The following is a 16,404-nucleotide window of genomic DNA, read 5'->3' as shown; positions in this document are numbered from 1 at the left end:
TTTTGAAAATTTTCATAAAGTATTGGTACGTCTTCTGGAACTATGCCCAACAAATTCTCACGAATACAAAATAATACGTGACGTATTCCTTTAGCACTCAGATAACTTTATTGATATTTTAGTTGTTTAAAGTAACCATAGGAGGCGCTCTTCATTCTAATCGCTAACATCAGATGTCGCTCTACCGATTGTTTGCACTGTCAAAGTCTAATATTATAAATCACATTATCAGTTTTAATCTAGAGGATAGTTCGTGCGTGTCAGCGTCACTGAGCGGCCGTTTTTTCTGTCGAAGAGCATCGTGGTGTTCTTTATAACATGGCGTGCAGTATAACCAGTACCATGGCGCAGGTAAGTGCAGTAAAGTCACCGTACACACGAGTCAGGGCACGTGGTATTACCGTGATATTACTATGCCAGTCACCGTCCCGGAGATGTTGCAGAATGTTCACTTGTATTACTCACGAGGTCGGCGCACAGTGAAACTTAGTTCATCCAGGGTGCGTTTTTTTGTAATAGTACATTGACCGGTGTATTCGCACCATGTGATTGAGGTAGTGAGAACCACTATAGTCTGAAGCTTTCCAACTGATCACTACGTAACTTTTACGAGTATACTTTTAGAATTAGAAATCGCAGTTCAGCAGTAATGATATCCATACTATCCGTGACACATACACAGATGTCTTCTTCTTCTTTTTTTACAGTGATTTCTAAATCTAGAAAGTCATTCTTAATCGAGATATTCACATTGATTCATGTTAGGCACGGACCAGACTGTCTGGTGATAGTTTTGGGTGTCACCCGATTGTTTGTAGGTCCATGTGTGACCTAAGATGGATGTGTAATCTCGGCTATAATTCATAACAAAGAACTGTAACATCGTCAAAAATGGCAATAAATCGCGTTGTGACGTGCTTTATTTGTCAGAGCTGTGTCCTTTGACTTCTTAGAGTTTAGTTGGTGGTTCGCTGACTGGGTTCCTGCAATTTCTCCTCCGTAGTATGTGTACTAGTATGCTAGGAATTTTGCGATGTGGAATCCGCTAATTTTTTTTAATTTAAATCTATGCGAGTATGTAAAATTGCAATAAATTAAAATTGTATTTCGGCAAAATATAGTTTGAACGGTGTTTGAAGTCTTTGTACTGCGAAGTAATACGCGTAAAATAATACATACACAGTTACGGTATTCGCAAGATATCCACATTGGAAGTTTCTTGCTAATAGCCGAACATCACCGAGCAGTTCCGTGGATTCGGTTTGTAATTTTTGAGTTTTCGGTATTTTCATGGTTTCATCAAGTAATCGAGTCGCACAGTGTCCGTCTGTGACGAAGGATTGATAATCTGATCGTGTATTGTACGTCGTGTATTTATTTTTATTTCAATATATTATATTTTATAATATTTTATAATATTTCATATTTTTTTTTCTCTATTGGACTATCAAAGATATGGACTACATTGCAAAATCTTAATTTGATGAAACAGCAATTTGATAGTATGCACTCCGGGCGTTTGAGTTAGATATACAATTTATTATGTCCTTACTTTTTTTTTGAATTTATAGAATTGATTATTTTACTAGCGTTACCATTTTAATTTCTCTCATGACCATGGACCACATGAATATGCGGTGAGTAGCGACCACGGGATACATTGTAGTGAAGCAAACTTTCCAAATCGTATCTTCAAAGGAAATGGTAATCAATGATGAAAATTTTCCGTTTTGGAAAATTTATTCGTCTTTTTTTTCTGAAAGCAATTGATTTGACAAGAAAATTCAGAAGAATTACTTATGATTTTATATACATACCAATAATAATTTTTGAACACGAATATATAAAAAAAACATAATTTGCTATATTCTAGTATAGTTTTGCATTTTATTTGTTATGACTGAAAGAAACCGAATGAAATTACAAACTATGTAGTGTGTTCAACAACTCGTGTACATGTATAGTAAATGTACTGTATTTTCCCCATAAAAACAAAAGAATCTCACAATTTCGAAAACGGACAGTCTTGTAGGTACGACTTTCATTGCATTCAAGTCATCACCCCTTTTTTGTCAATGTCTGAACTAGTGCAATCTTTGGTGACACGGAGATTTATCTGACGGTAGTCTTCGTGCTTTTATAAGCACTACACACTGAAATATATCCTGAATATCAGCGATGTTGACACCTTCATCAAATCCAGTTGCTCTCTGAACACTACGATAAAGACTTTCCATTTTCGTCATTGTGAAATTCTTTGGTTTTTTGTGAGAAAAAATCCTGAAAAAAATGATTTTGACAAGATAATTTAGAAATTTATATTAAGAATAATTCATAATTAAAGAATATTACAGAAGAAGGATAATTTGCTATATTCTCTATATTTTTGACTTTTTTCTTGAATTATGATTGAAAGGAACTGAATGAAATTACAAACTATGTAGTGTGTTCAACAACTAATGTATGAACAATAACTTTAATAAATGAGATTTTACTCGGTAAAAATACTGTATTTTTCTGCATAAAAAACGAAAGAATCTCACAATTTCAAAAATAGACAGTCTTGTTTCATTCACACCCCCCTTTTGTCAATGTCTGAACTGATGCAACCTTCGGTGACACGGAAATTTACCCTACGGTAGTCTCCGTATTTTATAAGCACACTGAAACACCTGATTATCTGCGATATAGACACCATCATCAACCTCGACTGCTCTCTGAAACCCCTGTTACTATTAACCGTGTGGAAACGTAGTGAACTGAAGTTATGGAACGATTGAGCTTTCTCATTCAACACTACACTATAATAACCAATGGGTCTGTCCTGATATATTTGACATATCTTTGAGTTGTTTATGTAGGACACTTGCAACTGAAAGACAACCCCCGTTATCATTGTTTGTACGGAGAGTTTCGGCTCACGACACAGACACTGGCATTCCACGCCACATGGGCTATACCATTTGTTTTGTGTTTTGTCCTTTTTTTTGTTAGTTAGACACTCTTATTTAACCAGTCAAAATGCAACGTAATTTTTATTTTCAATCCTTCAGCCTACAAAATGCATTTTTGTGAACACAAAATTACATTTGTGTTTTATTTGACCCGCTGAAGCAGTGAGCCAGAGACAAATGCATAAACTGCAACAGGTTTTGATCATTTTTTTTATTTGTTATCAATGAGAAAGAGCAGTGAGACATGTTTTTTTTTAACCATTGAAGTTTGAAAAGCCGGTATGCCACCGCAATCAATGTAACTCGTTAACACTGGAATAGACTTGATTTTAGGCCAAGTTATCCGAAATCAAAATGATTTTAAAGGGCGGTGGTCGCCGCACAGCGCGTGTTCGAATTTCATGTAGACAAACAATGTATTTTACACGCGTTTAGTCCCGTATCGAACACGACGCGGCGCGGCGACCACCACCCTTTAAGTTTTGCCGATAATGCGCCCAATGAATGTGACAAAATCAAAATATTCAAATTAAAGCGGGAGGGTTGTCACCTGCGCACGTGCGGGAATTGAGTCCCAAGCGACGATAACAACACACGCTAAAAACGCAAAGGCTCATGTAAGCAATAACAAGCTATGGCCATCTGACGCATGTGCATGTGACGACTCCTCCGCTTTAAATACCAGTGACAATCCATGCTATAATAATTACATTATATTCTTTAAACAGTTATACCGCACCGATGTTATGTGTCAAAAGTAAACAATAAAAATGTCACCGTTTATTTTGCAGCACAATGCTTCTAGGATTTTTCTGATCTGCATTTTGTTTATCCTGTCTCACAACACGTTCGTAAACAGTACCTTCAACGTCGATTATACGGGATCCACCCTAACCGTATCCATTGGCAACATTGAGTTGATACACCATACTGAGGACTCCCCGTTTTTATACACTGGAAACGCCGAAGCCGACATCGATGAACTCCACGGCAATTTTAAAATCGATGAGTATCTGATTGAGAGAATTGCATTAACAGACTTTGTCGTCCACAGCGAAATTCCAGAATATATTGTGTCGTTTTCAAGAAACGGGGAATATGCGGTGAGTAGCGTCTTTGAGTTGGCTCCCTTTTGTTGCGTAGTAGTGGAATTTTTCATGTGCGGCCTTATGTATGGGATGATTTTAAAAGGTGGTGGTCGTCGCGTTGCACACGTGGGTGATGTAGAAGACGCCGGTCCCATGTTAACAGACGCGGCGATTTTACATTTCCAAGTTATAACTAGACAATTCATGAGATGATTGAAACGTGTCAAATACTCTTAAAAAGTCACAAAGTCGGCATTTAGTACACATTATGGCCAGATCAATCTCGCATTCATACTCGACACTGAGAAGCCCCACCCCAAACCCGCAGAGCGTGGTACGTTGTAGAAAAATCATTATTCAACAACGCAAGTTTCCACAAGCACGGTGCGACGACCACCACGCTTTAAACACAATCCGCCATCCTTCGATGTAACGTCATGGCCATCTGACGCATGCGCAGGTGACGACTCTCCCGCTTTAATGTTTTTAAATCCTTGCCCTTCTATGTAATCAGTTGAACAGTATGTAATCTGAGTCATAACTTGAGATAATAAAATATCGTGAATTTTCCTGTGCCGCGCTTGTGCAAGATTTGTGTTGATTCTATAGAAGGACTGTGATTCATTGTGTTTTCACCACAATCCAAATCCGTCAAAACTCGTAACTTCAAATTTATTATTTATTGATTTGACGTATATTGATTTCTTGTGTTTACGTATCAAATATCAATATTAGCTCCAGTCTTTCTATCCAATAATTATTACCTCTTTTACATTATTTATTGCTTTATGATTTCTATATTTCTTTAGACCAACGTCACGTTTAGCAATGAAAACAATGTTGTGAGGTTCATGCAAACACCACCAGGAATTAACCGTTACTGGGTTAGATTTGTAGCAGAAGACGATGAGCACGTCTACGGCGGAGGTGAGCAGTTCTCTTACTTTGATCTCCGTGGCAACGAATTTCCTTTGTGGACGAGAGAACAAGGAGTTGGTCGAAACAAGAGTACTATCACGACGTTCAACGCAGACAACACCGACGGGGGCGGGGGTGACTACCACACGACGTACTTCCCGCAACCTACATTCGTATCCTCTCGCAAGTACTACTGCCACTTCAGCACGACCGTGTACTCGGTGTTGAATTTCATACCGCGCGATTTTCACGAAGTTGAAATATGGAGCGCGGAGCCCGGGGAAATTTATTTCGACATTGCGGACACGATGCTAGAATTAGTCCAAAAACTTGGTGGATTTCTGGGACGACAACCGGAGCTGCCCGAGTGGATATACAGAGGGGCGACTCTCGGCGTACAAGGGGGTACCGACGCGATGCTGGCATACGTTGACCAAGCCAAGGAGTATGATATTGAACTAAGTGCGATGTGGATTCAAGATTGGGCTGGTCGGATTACAACTTCTTTTGGATCTAGAATATTCTGGAACTGGAAGTGGAACGAAGAACATTATCCCAATCTGAGAGAGGAAATACAAAATCTAAAAAACGAAGGAATTGGCGTGTTAACATATGTAAATCCGTACTTAAACATAGAGGGCGATCTTTTCAAAGAAGGCGACGCTCTTGGGTACTTCGTAAAGAACACTGCCGGTGATACTTATGTCGCTGATTTTGGAGAATTTTTCTGTGGAACTCTCGACTTTACTAATCCCGATGCCTATGAATGGTATAAAAACGAGATTATTATCAAAAATATGATCGAGTTGGGATTGTCAGGATGGATGGCGGATTTCGGGGAGTACCTACCAGTTAAAGATGTTGTTCTCCATAGCGGGGAGAGCGCCGAAGTGATGCACAACGCCTGGCCTGCTCTCTGGGCCAAGATGAACAGAGAAGCTGTAGAAGAAAGTGGCAAGTTAGGGGAAATAGTGTACTGGATGAGGGCGGGCTACACAGGTTCTCAGCAATATAGCACAATAATGTGGGCCGGCGACCAGTTTGTAGATTTCAGTCGTAGTGATGGTCTCCCGTCCACCATCCCAGCAGCTTTGTCGATGTCGATGATTGGCTGTGGAATGACCCATTTCGATATTGGTGGTTATACCGCCCTTTACGGCTATAGTCGATCAGAAGAGCTGCTCCTTCGTTCGGCAGAGATGGCGGTATTCACCCCCATGATGAGAACGCACGAAGGAAACCGCCCAAAAGAAAACTGGCAGTATTATTCAAGCGATAGCACGCTCAGAAACTTTGCCCGCCTTACTCACCTCCATCACACTTTGACTGACTACACCAAGTTTTTAGTATCAGAGAACGTCAACAGTAGCATTCCAATGCAGCGCCCTCTATTCCTTCATTATGAAGATGACGACGAAACCTTTGGAATTGCTTATCAGTATCTCTACGGTCGTGATCTATTGGTGGCGCCAGTCGCACAAGAAGGGCGTGATACCTGGAGGGTGTATCTACCAAAAGACGAGTGGGTATATTTATGGGACAACAAAGATCAATCATCTGATGGCGAATACGTGGAAGTTGACGCCCCCATCGGCTACCCGCCGGTATTCTATCGAAAGTCTTCAGATTGGGTGGACTTATTTAAACAACTTAGTGACGGTAGGTGGCACTCTTATCGAGCGGAATTATAGTTAAACAGCGCCCCTACTCGGTGAGTTGAATTCAGAGCACTACGATTGGCACGCTGTCTGTCTGGTTAATACAGTTAATGATTTAATGTGCAATTATTGTAACATTTATTTGTGTTACACCAGAGAACATTTGCTCTGTTTTACATCTACCATTTTTTTCCTGGTAGACTACCATAAGACACGAGTCCCTAAATGACTTCACAGAAGAATGGCCATCATTTACCCAGTCCAAAGATTATTATCGAGGGGCGATACAAGACAACTTTTTCGATGCGTACTGCAAAACACTTTATAATAGCTGCATGTCATTTTAGCGAATTGAGCTTGAAGCATAAATTAAATAAATTTTAATTTACCTAAAGTGGCAAACGTTTCATTATTAGAATGTAACTTATTCAAATTAGCTAAAAATCATTAGGGAAATTACAATTACGTTTAACAGTACATATTTTAGTGTAATATGATAACATGCATTCAATATGACAGTTCAAATATGTGGTAGTTTATAGTCTAAGAAAACAACTACAATCGGATTTATTTTTTAATTTAAGATTTCTATAAATTTGTGAACTACGTAGTTAACTAAATTTACTAATAAAAATAAAAATAATTAAAATAAAATGAGGGCTGCCACAAATCCTAAAATTTATCACTAACATCTATGGTGTTTGGCGAGTTAATTGCCGTAATTATTTATACAGTTGATATTACACTGGTCTCATCAGACAATGTAGCTATCACAACTTCTCCTAAGTTACGATAAACCAATAACTTGTTGTTATAAACGAACGTTTATATCATTAACTGTATTAACCACAAGACCTGTACACCAATCAGATCACAACACGTCATCATTGCATTCGGGGACTTGGCATTTCATTTTGGATTACCATAGCACAAACTATTCAATTAAAATTATAACAGAATACATGTACTAAAGTACAAAGATTCTACTTGGCAGTCGCAACTGCAATTAAAAATAAAGAAATTTCAGCGTTTATATTTTTAAAACCGTCCGGAACTCTCGACTTGTATGATCGTCACGTTACGGGCGCGTGTTTTCATTGGTGACACATATCATCATTGAAGGTGCAGTTTCATAAACATGTCATTTATCTTTGAGTTTATTTTGGTGACGATAAGGGGTCGGCCATTAGAAATAACGAGGGTGGTAGAAAAACTGTGGAAATTATATTTTCTCGCATAGTTTGGAGAAAATTTGTGTGAGTGTTGTTTTTTTCTAAAATGCTCTCTCCGTGCTAACAATTTCCCCCAAACCATCTTCTTAGAGTTTCTAATGGACGACCCTAAGCCAACTATTTACTTTTAAATCTTTTTTTTTCACAGTTGCAATGGTCAGCAACGCACCAGGGACAACTCGGTGGGCGTGGTCAGCTTACTTTGTCATGGCAACCATAGTGGTATACCTTTTTACGGGGTATTAAGATTTTATTGTTATATGTGTTTCATATCTACGTCAATGTCATCATGTGTACTTTTATTTTTGATTTGTTAATTGCCGTTTTTTAAACGAATTATGTAACAAGCTTAGATATCTAGTTGTATAGCGCCACCTACTGGTAGAAATATTCATCAAGATTCAGCGTCTTTTAATCAGAATACCACGAATCGCGTGCTTGTACATTATACTCCAGGTTCATGGGTCATACGCATACATTATATATGTTTTAAATAAAATAATGATGCCTGAATATAACAACTTATTTCGTTGTACTGTATTTAGTGGTGACTGTGATTACTGCCACCAGAAACAACTATTTGTGTTGGCGCTAGGCATTCACTCAGTGTAGCATGGTCATTGGCTCGCGTCTGTAGGTCATTGTAATCTGAAAGGGACGCTCATAAATCACACATACATCCCAAGAGTGTCGCTACCTCATTTCTGACGCCATATCCCATCACCCATTTCACTCGTTATACTTAATAATTTGTGTTGTGAGATGAAATAACTCACTCTGCTGTTTAAGTTTGAAGCTAATCCCTCTAGATGCGATGCATCATGAAAGTATCACAAATGTGACACATTGGGGCACGGTTACTAATAACCGTGATTGGGGATTTAGCGATACAGTTACTAGTTTGCGTTTGAGTGAATCCGTCGGTGAGGGCGCAGGCTCATGTCAGGCAACGATAAAGCATGGATCTTCATATCATTTGTCCTAAACGCAAATGGCCGACGAGATCTCATTCGAATCACGAGAATCACGATACTTGTTTTGACCCTCAAATGGTGCTTCTTCCTTTCCCATGGAATGGAAAACTGTGTTTTCGGGCGAGTTTTAGAAAATACATGGGACTGGGCGCATTCTTACAAAATCAAAATACTACTTAAGCTTATATTCTAGACAGCCCCAAAAAACTGTGAAATTGTTGCGATGTTCGTGGCCCCCTTTTATATCTATTATCAGAGGAAATTGATTCATATATTTAGACCAAACAATTGTTTCCTGAATTTTATATGATTTTTTTTTTCTGTTGTTGATGTGTCCTATGACCTTGCTGAGGTCTACGGTCCCATTTACTGGTATTCTTACTTTCCTTACCCCAGTTTTCGGACCCATATAATGCATGCATTGAAGTGTGTGTGAAAGAGAATTAGCTCCCATGGTTGTCAATTACAGACGCCTATAGATATAAGCAATGCCTAGTTATTTCCTCAGATAATCTTTTTATTGTTATCCGAGTTATTTCCAAGGAAAAGAGAAAGTCCTCTGAAATCGGTAAAAAAACAACACTGTTCATTTGAAATATCAACGGAAATTCGTATCATAATTCCACAACAACGTTTCAAATTATTTGTTCACCGTTAAACTAATTTACTGGGAGTGTTTAAACAGGAAATAACCTTGCCATCAGACCACCAGTAGTCAGAGTCTTGCGAAAAATACAGATTCACAAGAGTCGTTCTTTTCGTTTTCAATCCTGAACAGCTTTGGATTTGTTTGTTTGTTTGTTTTTTTTTTGTTTTTTTTTTGGCTGTCTAGAAAATAAGCTTCTAAGTAGTATTTTAATTTTGTAAGAATACGCCTTTGTATTTTCTACAACTCTTCCGAAAATAGCCGTGACCTCACAATGACAATAAAAATAGCGAAGAAGTAATTAGCATTTTAGAAATGGTGGAAACAATTTTAGATAAAACATTAAACTCATTTATACTTGATGCCGGATTCTTTATAGCAGTGTTTGTTGCTGTTTTTTTTTACAGCAAGCATGGCAGTGAATCTACCATCAGCAATTTATCGCACCTGTTGATTATGTGACCGAAAAACTAACAAACAAAAATAGTCTACACAAAAAAAGTGTTTTCGAAAATTTCAAATGCCTTCTAGAAATGTATAGGTTTTAATAGGGTTTTGTTATTATTGTCATGATTACAGCTGTCAACATTTTTCTAGCAACAAGACTATCCTGCTACCTGAACAGTTTAACTAGACTGTTGCGCAGACAAACTGAGATGTTTCCAAGCTTTAAGGTATCAAAGGAGTAATTATTGCAAGTCGCGCCCATGTCAAAACTCGCATTTGTAATTTTCATTTAATAGAAGAGCGCATTAAATTGTGGGAAAATCAATGTTTATCAACATAGTTGTCGCACATGCGCAGCGCGACGACCACTTCCCTTTAAGAGTTTGTACTATTTTCTCGACTTCAGCTGTTTTCACCGGCTCGTCGACCAGCGTTCCACAGCAGCTTGCGTAGAAATACATGTACAATGGTGCGCGTCTTAGCAACGTCGAACGTTTCGTGACGTAGCTCCGCCCCGAGAATACGGAAATTTCCACACATAGCTTTAACAGTTGAAATAAAATAGCACTTTGCCCTGTATTCAATCATACAATTACATGTAGTTGATTTCTGTGTAACACTACAATCTGTGCGATGTGTCATTCGTTATACCTTACTCCACTATCACCATGATACGTTGCTACTAGGCTAGACACAATTTCCAGTCTCTGTCCCTGCCTGCCGTGGCATATATAGTCGGTTGTCCTTTCTATTCTATTTCTATTCTATTCTATTATATTCTATTTCTATTCCCCTCAACGTACCCCAGCTGAGAAAACAGACGGAGGCAGATGGGATACCCTCAACGGCACTTCTTAATACCAGGCTGAGTGACAGTAGCGCGGCGGTATCGAGTCCAATTTGCTAGTGTCGATTATAGTGTTGTTTACGGTGCTTGGTAGACTGTCGACAGTCGGTCGTACCTAATATTAATCTGTTATTATTGAATGTCTAGGATACACAACTACATTAGACCCGAGGACTGTCCACAGTCTAGAAGCTTGGCGGCAACATGAATAATGCCAACCACATTGAGATCGGCGTTAGAGCATGGTTAGGGTACTAGTAATTCACGTATTACGGATAAACGAATTACAGATCAACTAATCCAAGTATTGTCTAATCCTGAATTGTATCACTTGTGTTTTATGTAATTAAAAAATGACGTTCCTTGGGTAAGATTATTGAAAAAATATTTTACTGCAATGCCTAGTAGTATTATTAATATTGCGATCGTTGATACGCGAATTAGTTTACCCTGGAGATCGCGTGGTTATGGGAAGAATTTGCGAACACAGATTTAAATAAAAATGAAACAATGCTGCGTTCAATACAAATAGTGAATTATAGTGTCACATGCGGTATTCAAATCATTTCCACCGTCCCTCATCACCGTGTTTAGGGACGGTGATTATACCTCACTTCACTATCGCCTATAGATACTAGTATGCTAGAGGTGTTGATTGATTGATTGATTGACGACATTAACACGAATGTATTCACGTGCTGATTGCGTGATTATGGGGAAATCCCCGCGCACAGCTTTCGAACTGGCAAATGAACACATACTATTGGTATTATAGCCTTGGCATAAACATAAATGAAGTATTACTAGCACTGTATCCAGGCCTTAGTGGCACGAAGTGTGTATCGCACTCACCTCATTACAGAGTCCACCACAACGTTACGTCAGTCAATCTTTTTTTATATTTAATTACTTTATTTTAATATTACAAGGAATAGGTTAATATCAATACTGACGCCATGTTTCGTTAGCAGCGTTGAAACCGAGGCTTTAAAATAACCTCTCTTCCTTCCTCAAAACTCACTCACAAAATCTTAATCATGTGGGTAAATGACACATATTTGATGTCAAAATAAAAATCTATTATATAAAGGGGTACACATTGTTCGAAGAATGTTGTAAAATGTGCATCATTTTCGTGTTTGGCTACCCGTTGAGGGACTGTGGGTAGGATAGGGGTTATGAGAAGCTGGCGGCACACCCATATCATTTCCAGGGGAAGTCCTGGCCATTTAGTGTCAACAACAGTGGTATCCCATGATTCCATTTTACAATCTCATCAATTAGAAGCTTAAAACACTTGAATAATTGCCACGCATGCGTTCTTGTTGTTGTTTTTTATTAAAAACGTCTAAAGTATTTATTCTCAAATGCATTAATGCTGTTTAATGTAGCATGTCGGACCACAGGTATTCTGCCTTTGTAGACTACCTGTTTTGCTAGGGGGTCCGCTGAAAAGCAATACAGCCAACCCCTCTAGCTAAGTCGGCCTCTACGCTGAGTAACTAGGCAACGATAAGGTACGCAGGGACAGGTCAATAAACGATATGTTATCTATTGCCAGGCAGTGTACAATAACAACAGAACAAAATACATGACGCAATCTGAACTTCGTATTTTGAGTAAATGATCTCGTACTTTACCCCGAAATATATACGTGTGTTTTCCCGAATGATTTTTTTTTTCGACATGACACTGGAATATCTAATCCAATGAACTTACGAAGAGCACACAGCTCGATACTGGTTAGACATGTTGGCAGTTAAGTTGATCCTACTTTGAAGACCCGCCGTGGATAGTAACAGTGCAGCAACTAAATTTATTGTTCGTTTTAATTTTGTTATTTTCGCTAATAAATTAAGTTTACGTGAAAATCACAATATAAAATAGAAATCATTGTTTCTCTGACAAATCCGAGAATTTAAAATCCAGTGAATATGCCTAAAACATCAAAATAGTGAAAATATATTGTTTTACAGTAATAATCTTTCATGCATTTAAAGGGGTGCCTGTCGCACCGCCTTCCTGTTCGATATGGGACTCATAAAAATTTGAATACGACCCACATACACGTAAGTGACATAAAGGTAAATAAAAAGCATTGAAATTACAATGTTCACAGTCCTATTGTACGTGATGAGAATCATTTATTTACAAAGGTGAAAAGTCAAATACTAGTATAGCCCGCATCGTACGGTTTGCTGGTACCGACGGAGGGGTGACCCGAAACAAACATTCTTTGGCTGTTAATTTTAGAAACCGTCGGATGATAAACTAGATTTCGAGATGGCACGTAAAACCACGTCAAAAATTTGGATAAAAGATACATCTGAGAATTGCCTACGTTCCGCCAAAGAAGGGTGGTATAAACAAATCATATAAAAGCACACTTCTGATAGAAACTATAACAAATAAAAAAATCAATGCGATGGTGAATAAAAAAAAACTATAATCGAGATAAAACCTATTCAAATCGAGGTAACATGGTGGTGTAAACATCAGGCTGTTGAGTATAGTGAACTACAATCAATATCTACATGTACCATCTGATATCGGAACCACTGTGACATCACAACACGTGTACATATTTTATTTCTGTTTATTTTTTCAGGCGAAAGAAGAGAAGACGACCGACGTGGATAGCCTCGTTCGCGACAAAATTATTTCGACTTTTAAGGACGTTAGTGCACTTGCCAGCTAGAATTATTAGACCTAGGCAAACACGATAATATATGTAAATATTAACAGTAATGCGACTCAATGCAATATTTTATACTAATAAACATCCTCATTTATCAGACACTTTTATGATGTTAACCTTCTATTTTATAAGAAGGTCATTCGCGAGCAATCGACCTATTTAATGACATTGCCAAAATTATTACTTTTTTACCCAATACGTTATATAAAAATCAGTAAAAAAATTACTGCCTTTTGGCATACTAGTATTTGACAACGGATTGTTGGTAGCATGTCTGTTGTTATTTGGACGTTGCTAGAAAACAACTGCAGAAAAAAATAAACCGAGTCGCGAGTGAATTGGGCCTTTAAAGCGGGATGGTCGTCACCTGCGCACGCTCGGGAATTGAGTCCCAAGCGACGATAACAACACACGATAAAAACGCGAAGGCTCATGGGTAGACGCTTGTTTGTAAACAATGACACGCTATGGCCACCTGACGCATGGGTAGGTGACGACTCCCCCGCTTTAAGCTCATAGTGTTCCAAACATACATTGGTACAACATATACCATATTCATATATCTAAGCTTTCAGATGATGTATAGGTAGTTATAGCAAAGACATTAGAAATAGATTAGTAACGTTCATGGAATTTCTACACCACAGATTAATTTTGTACACGTCGGTGTTCAAGTTACCTCCTGTTGCTATGGTCACCGAACAGTACGCTACCCGCATTCTATGATGCTACCACGAGTCAGATACTAATGTAATCTAAACTATGCTCACCAAGGCCCCATTATAAGTGACAGTGATAAACAGTTAATTTCACCAGCTTTTCATGATCATTCACTGAAAAATCAGAATCACTCGCATTAGTATTTTTTTTTTAACTCGGCCCGCGTGTAAAGCTAAACATCCGATAATTTATTTGTCCGATAATCCAACGGAATATGAGTGATGTTTGTTCTTGTTTCGATTGGTCACCTGTTTGTAAATTTATAAGATTTAATTTTTACCTGACATATTGAACACAATGATTTTGCTTAAATGTTGACTTTTATTTCATTGGAAAATTCCACGATGGCCCTCACATTGCTTACCGAAAGAGTGTCGCGATTGATGCACCACCACTGTTAAGTTTTGAACTGGCTTTATATACCCTAGGGGTGTGGTTTTATTCTACCTTTTTTTTCCAAAACGTTACGTTTCCACAAATAAAATATTTGAGAGTGGATAATTTATGTTTTGATACTATATTCATATTGTCCCGTATGTTCAAATCAGAGCCGGGTTTATTGTCAACAAGTTTGAGTGTGAATATATCCCGTATGGCCAAATCAGAGCCGGGTTTATTGCCAACAAGTTTGAGTGTGAATATATCCCGTATGCCGTGGCCAAACCAAAACCGGGTTTATTGTCAACAAGTGTGAGTTAGTCGTTCCAGCAATAAGGGGAATTATATACATTCATAGGTACACAGTAACAGTCGACATTTGTTTTTATTAACCGGGAGCCGCGGGGGTTATAATTCTGTAATCAAATTTGAAATTAGCTTAGAAAATTATTTCACTCATATTTGCAAATTTACTCATTAATTATGAAATTTCAAAATACTCCACTGCAATTTAACAAAGGCATGCCGAATAAAGGTTGTTGATATGGCACCGTGGTTGGAGTATGTTTATGCATAGACAGTGTAGTATAGTACTGCCTATGATTCATGGTGCGACTTAATGCAGTATTTTTTTACTAACATTATCATTTATTATTTATTTTCTTCCATTATAATTTCCAACTCATTCGTTAAACAAATCATTCCCTGTACCTTTGTTCCAATGGAGTTAACGTTGACGCCCCTCAGGCTGGTGACATCACGACGAGCACAAACGTTGGAATGGAATCAAGGTGCTATGTACTGTTTACCAAATATTTAAATGTGGGTAAAAGTTTAGTCATATTAAATCACATTATTTTATCATCACGGTGCAAGGTACAAGGAACGAGTGTTATCCCCGGGTGTACAGGAAGAATCTCAACCTCGGTGGGTGACATATTTTTTTCCGCCCAACATTTTGTATTTTATGTATTTTTCTTCAATGTTTTAAAATAATTTTACATCGAGTGAATATATTTGTATTGGTTACAGGTCGTGATTAAATTACTGAGGAAAAAACTTGAATATGAAAAAATGATGGGAGTTTTAATTCGTGAATCATGATGACAACATTTTACTTCGGCGTTGAAAGAGTTGAAGTTGTATTCCCACTTTTAAAATATGTGATTCATCAAGATAAAAAATTATGTGTTTAAAATTATGATGTTTAACTAAAAGATAAGATATATTAAAAGTAGATATCCCGTCTTCACTTGGTATGAGAGATGATTCTCGCCGGGAAAATACATCTAAGAAAAAATACAAATAATATTGGAAAGTTTATCCAACAGGTGTTGGGAATTATTTTTGGTGTAAACACATATATCGCAGGCAAAAAAATTTAAGTGTCATCTGATTGTAGGGATTCGCCCTAAATTTCATTCTTTATTTGTCAAATAATTTCCTCCACTTAGATTATAGCTTTGGGGACATCATGATATCAATCGTGTCGACATGCTGTGGCGTATAAATATATACAAATCAATGTATTAAGGCTGATATTACATATATCATTCTGGGTCACAAGACTGGTGGAAAGCAGAAAAAAAGATAAAAATAGTTATTATGGTTCTGTAGGTTAAGTTCATTGTCAATAGTGTGTACCAGCCACTGATTATATTGGCGTGTATATTGCTATGGGTAATCTGAATGATAACGATATCATATTGTTTTGTTGGGACTGGGTGTTATGAGCCTGAGAAAGGGGTTGTTTTTCTGCTTGCTTGTAATTTAAACTTCATTTGCATAAACGAAAGCACAAAGATTGATGATGATCGTAAGAGGGCGCTAATACCGCGTCCATC

General features: G+C 37.8%; 1 protein-coding gene across 1 annotated transcript; it reads left to right on the top strand.

Moving 5' to 3' along the window:
* The first annotated feature begins 318 nt into the window (after positions 1-318).
* On the top strand, positions 319-13,561 carry LOC102807977 (uncharacterized). The gene is made up of 5 exons (XM_006819652.3): positions 319-351; positions 3,746-4,057; positions 4,852-6,619; positions 7,999-8,089; positions 13,373-13,561. Exons 1-5 carry the CDS (start codon positions 319-321, stop codon positions 13,488-13,490), a joined length of 2,322 nt encoding a protein of 773 aa, XP_006819715.3. The 3' UTR covers positions 13,491-13,561.
* Positions 13,562-16,404: the final 2,843 nt, after the last annotated feature.

The sequence above is a fragment of the Saccoglossus kowalevskii genome, chromosome 15, assembly GCF_978046115.1.
Source record: "Saccoglossus kowalevskii chromosome 15, keSacKowa6.1, whole genome shotgun sequence".
In the NCBI taxonomy this organism is placed as follows: domain Eukaryota; kingdom Metazoa; phylum Hemichordata; class Enteropneusta; family Harrimaniidae; genus Saccoglossus; species Saccoglossus kowalevskii.
The sequence above is the reverse complement of the archived record's forward strand: the minus strand, read 5'-3'. Positions and strand labels throughout refer to the sequence as shown.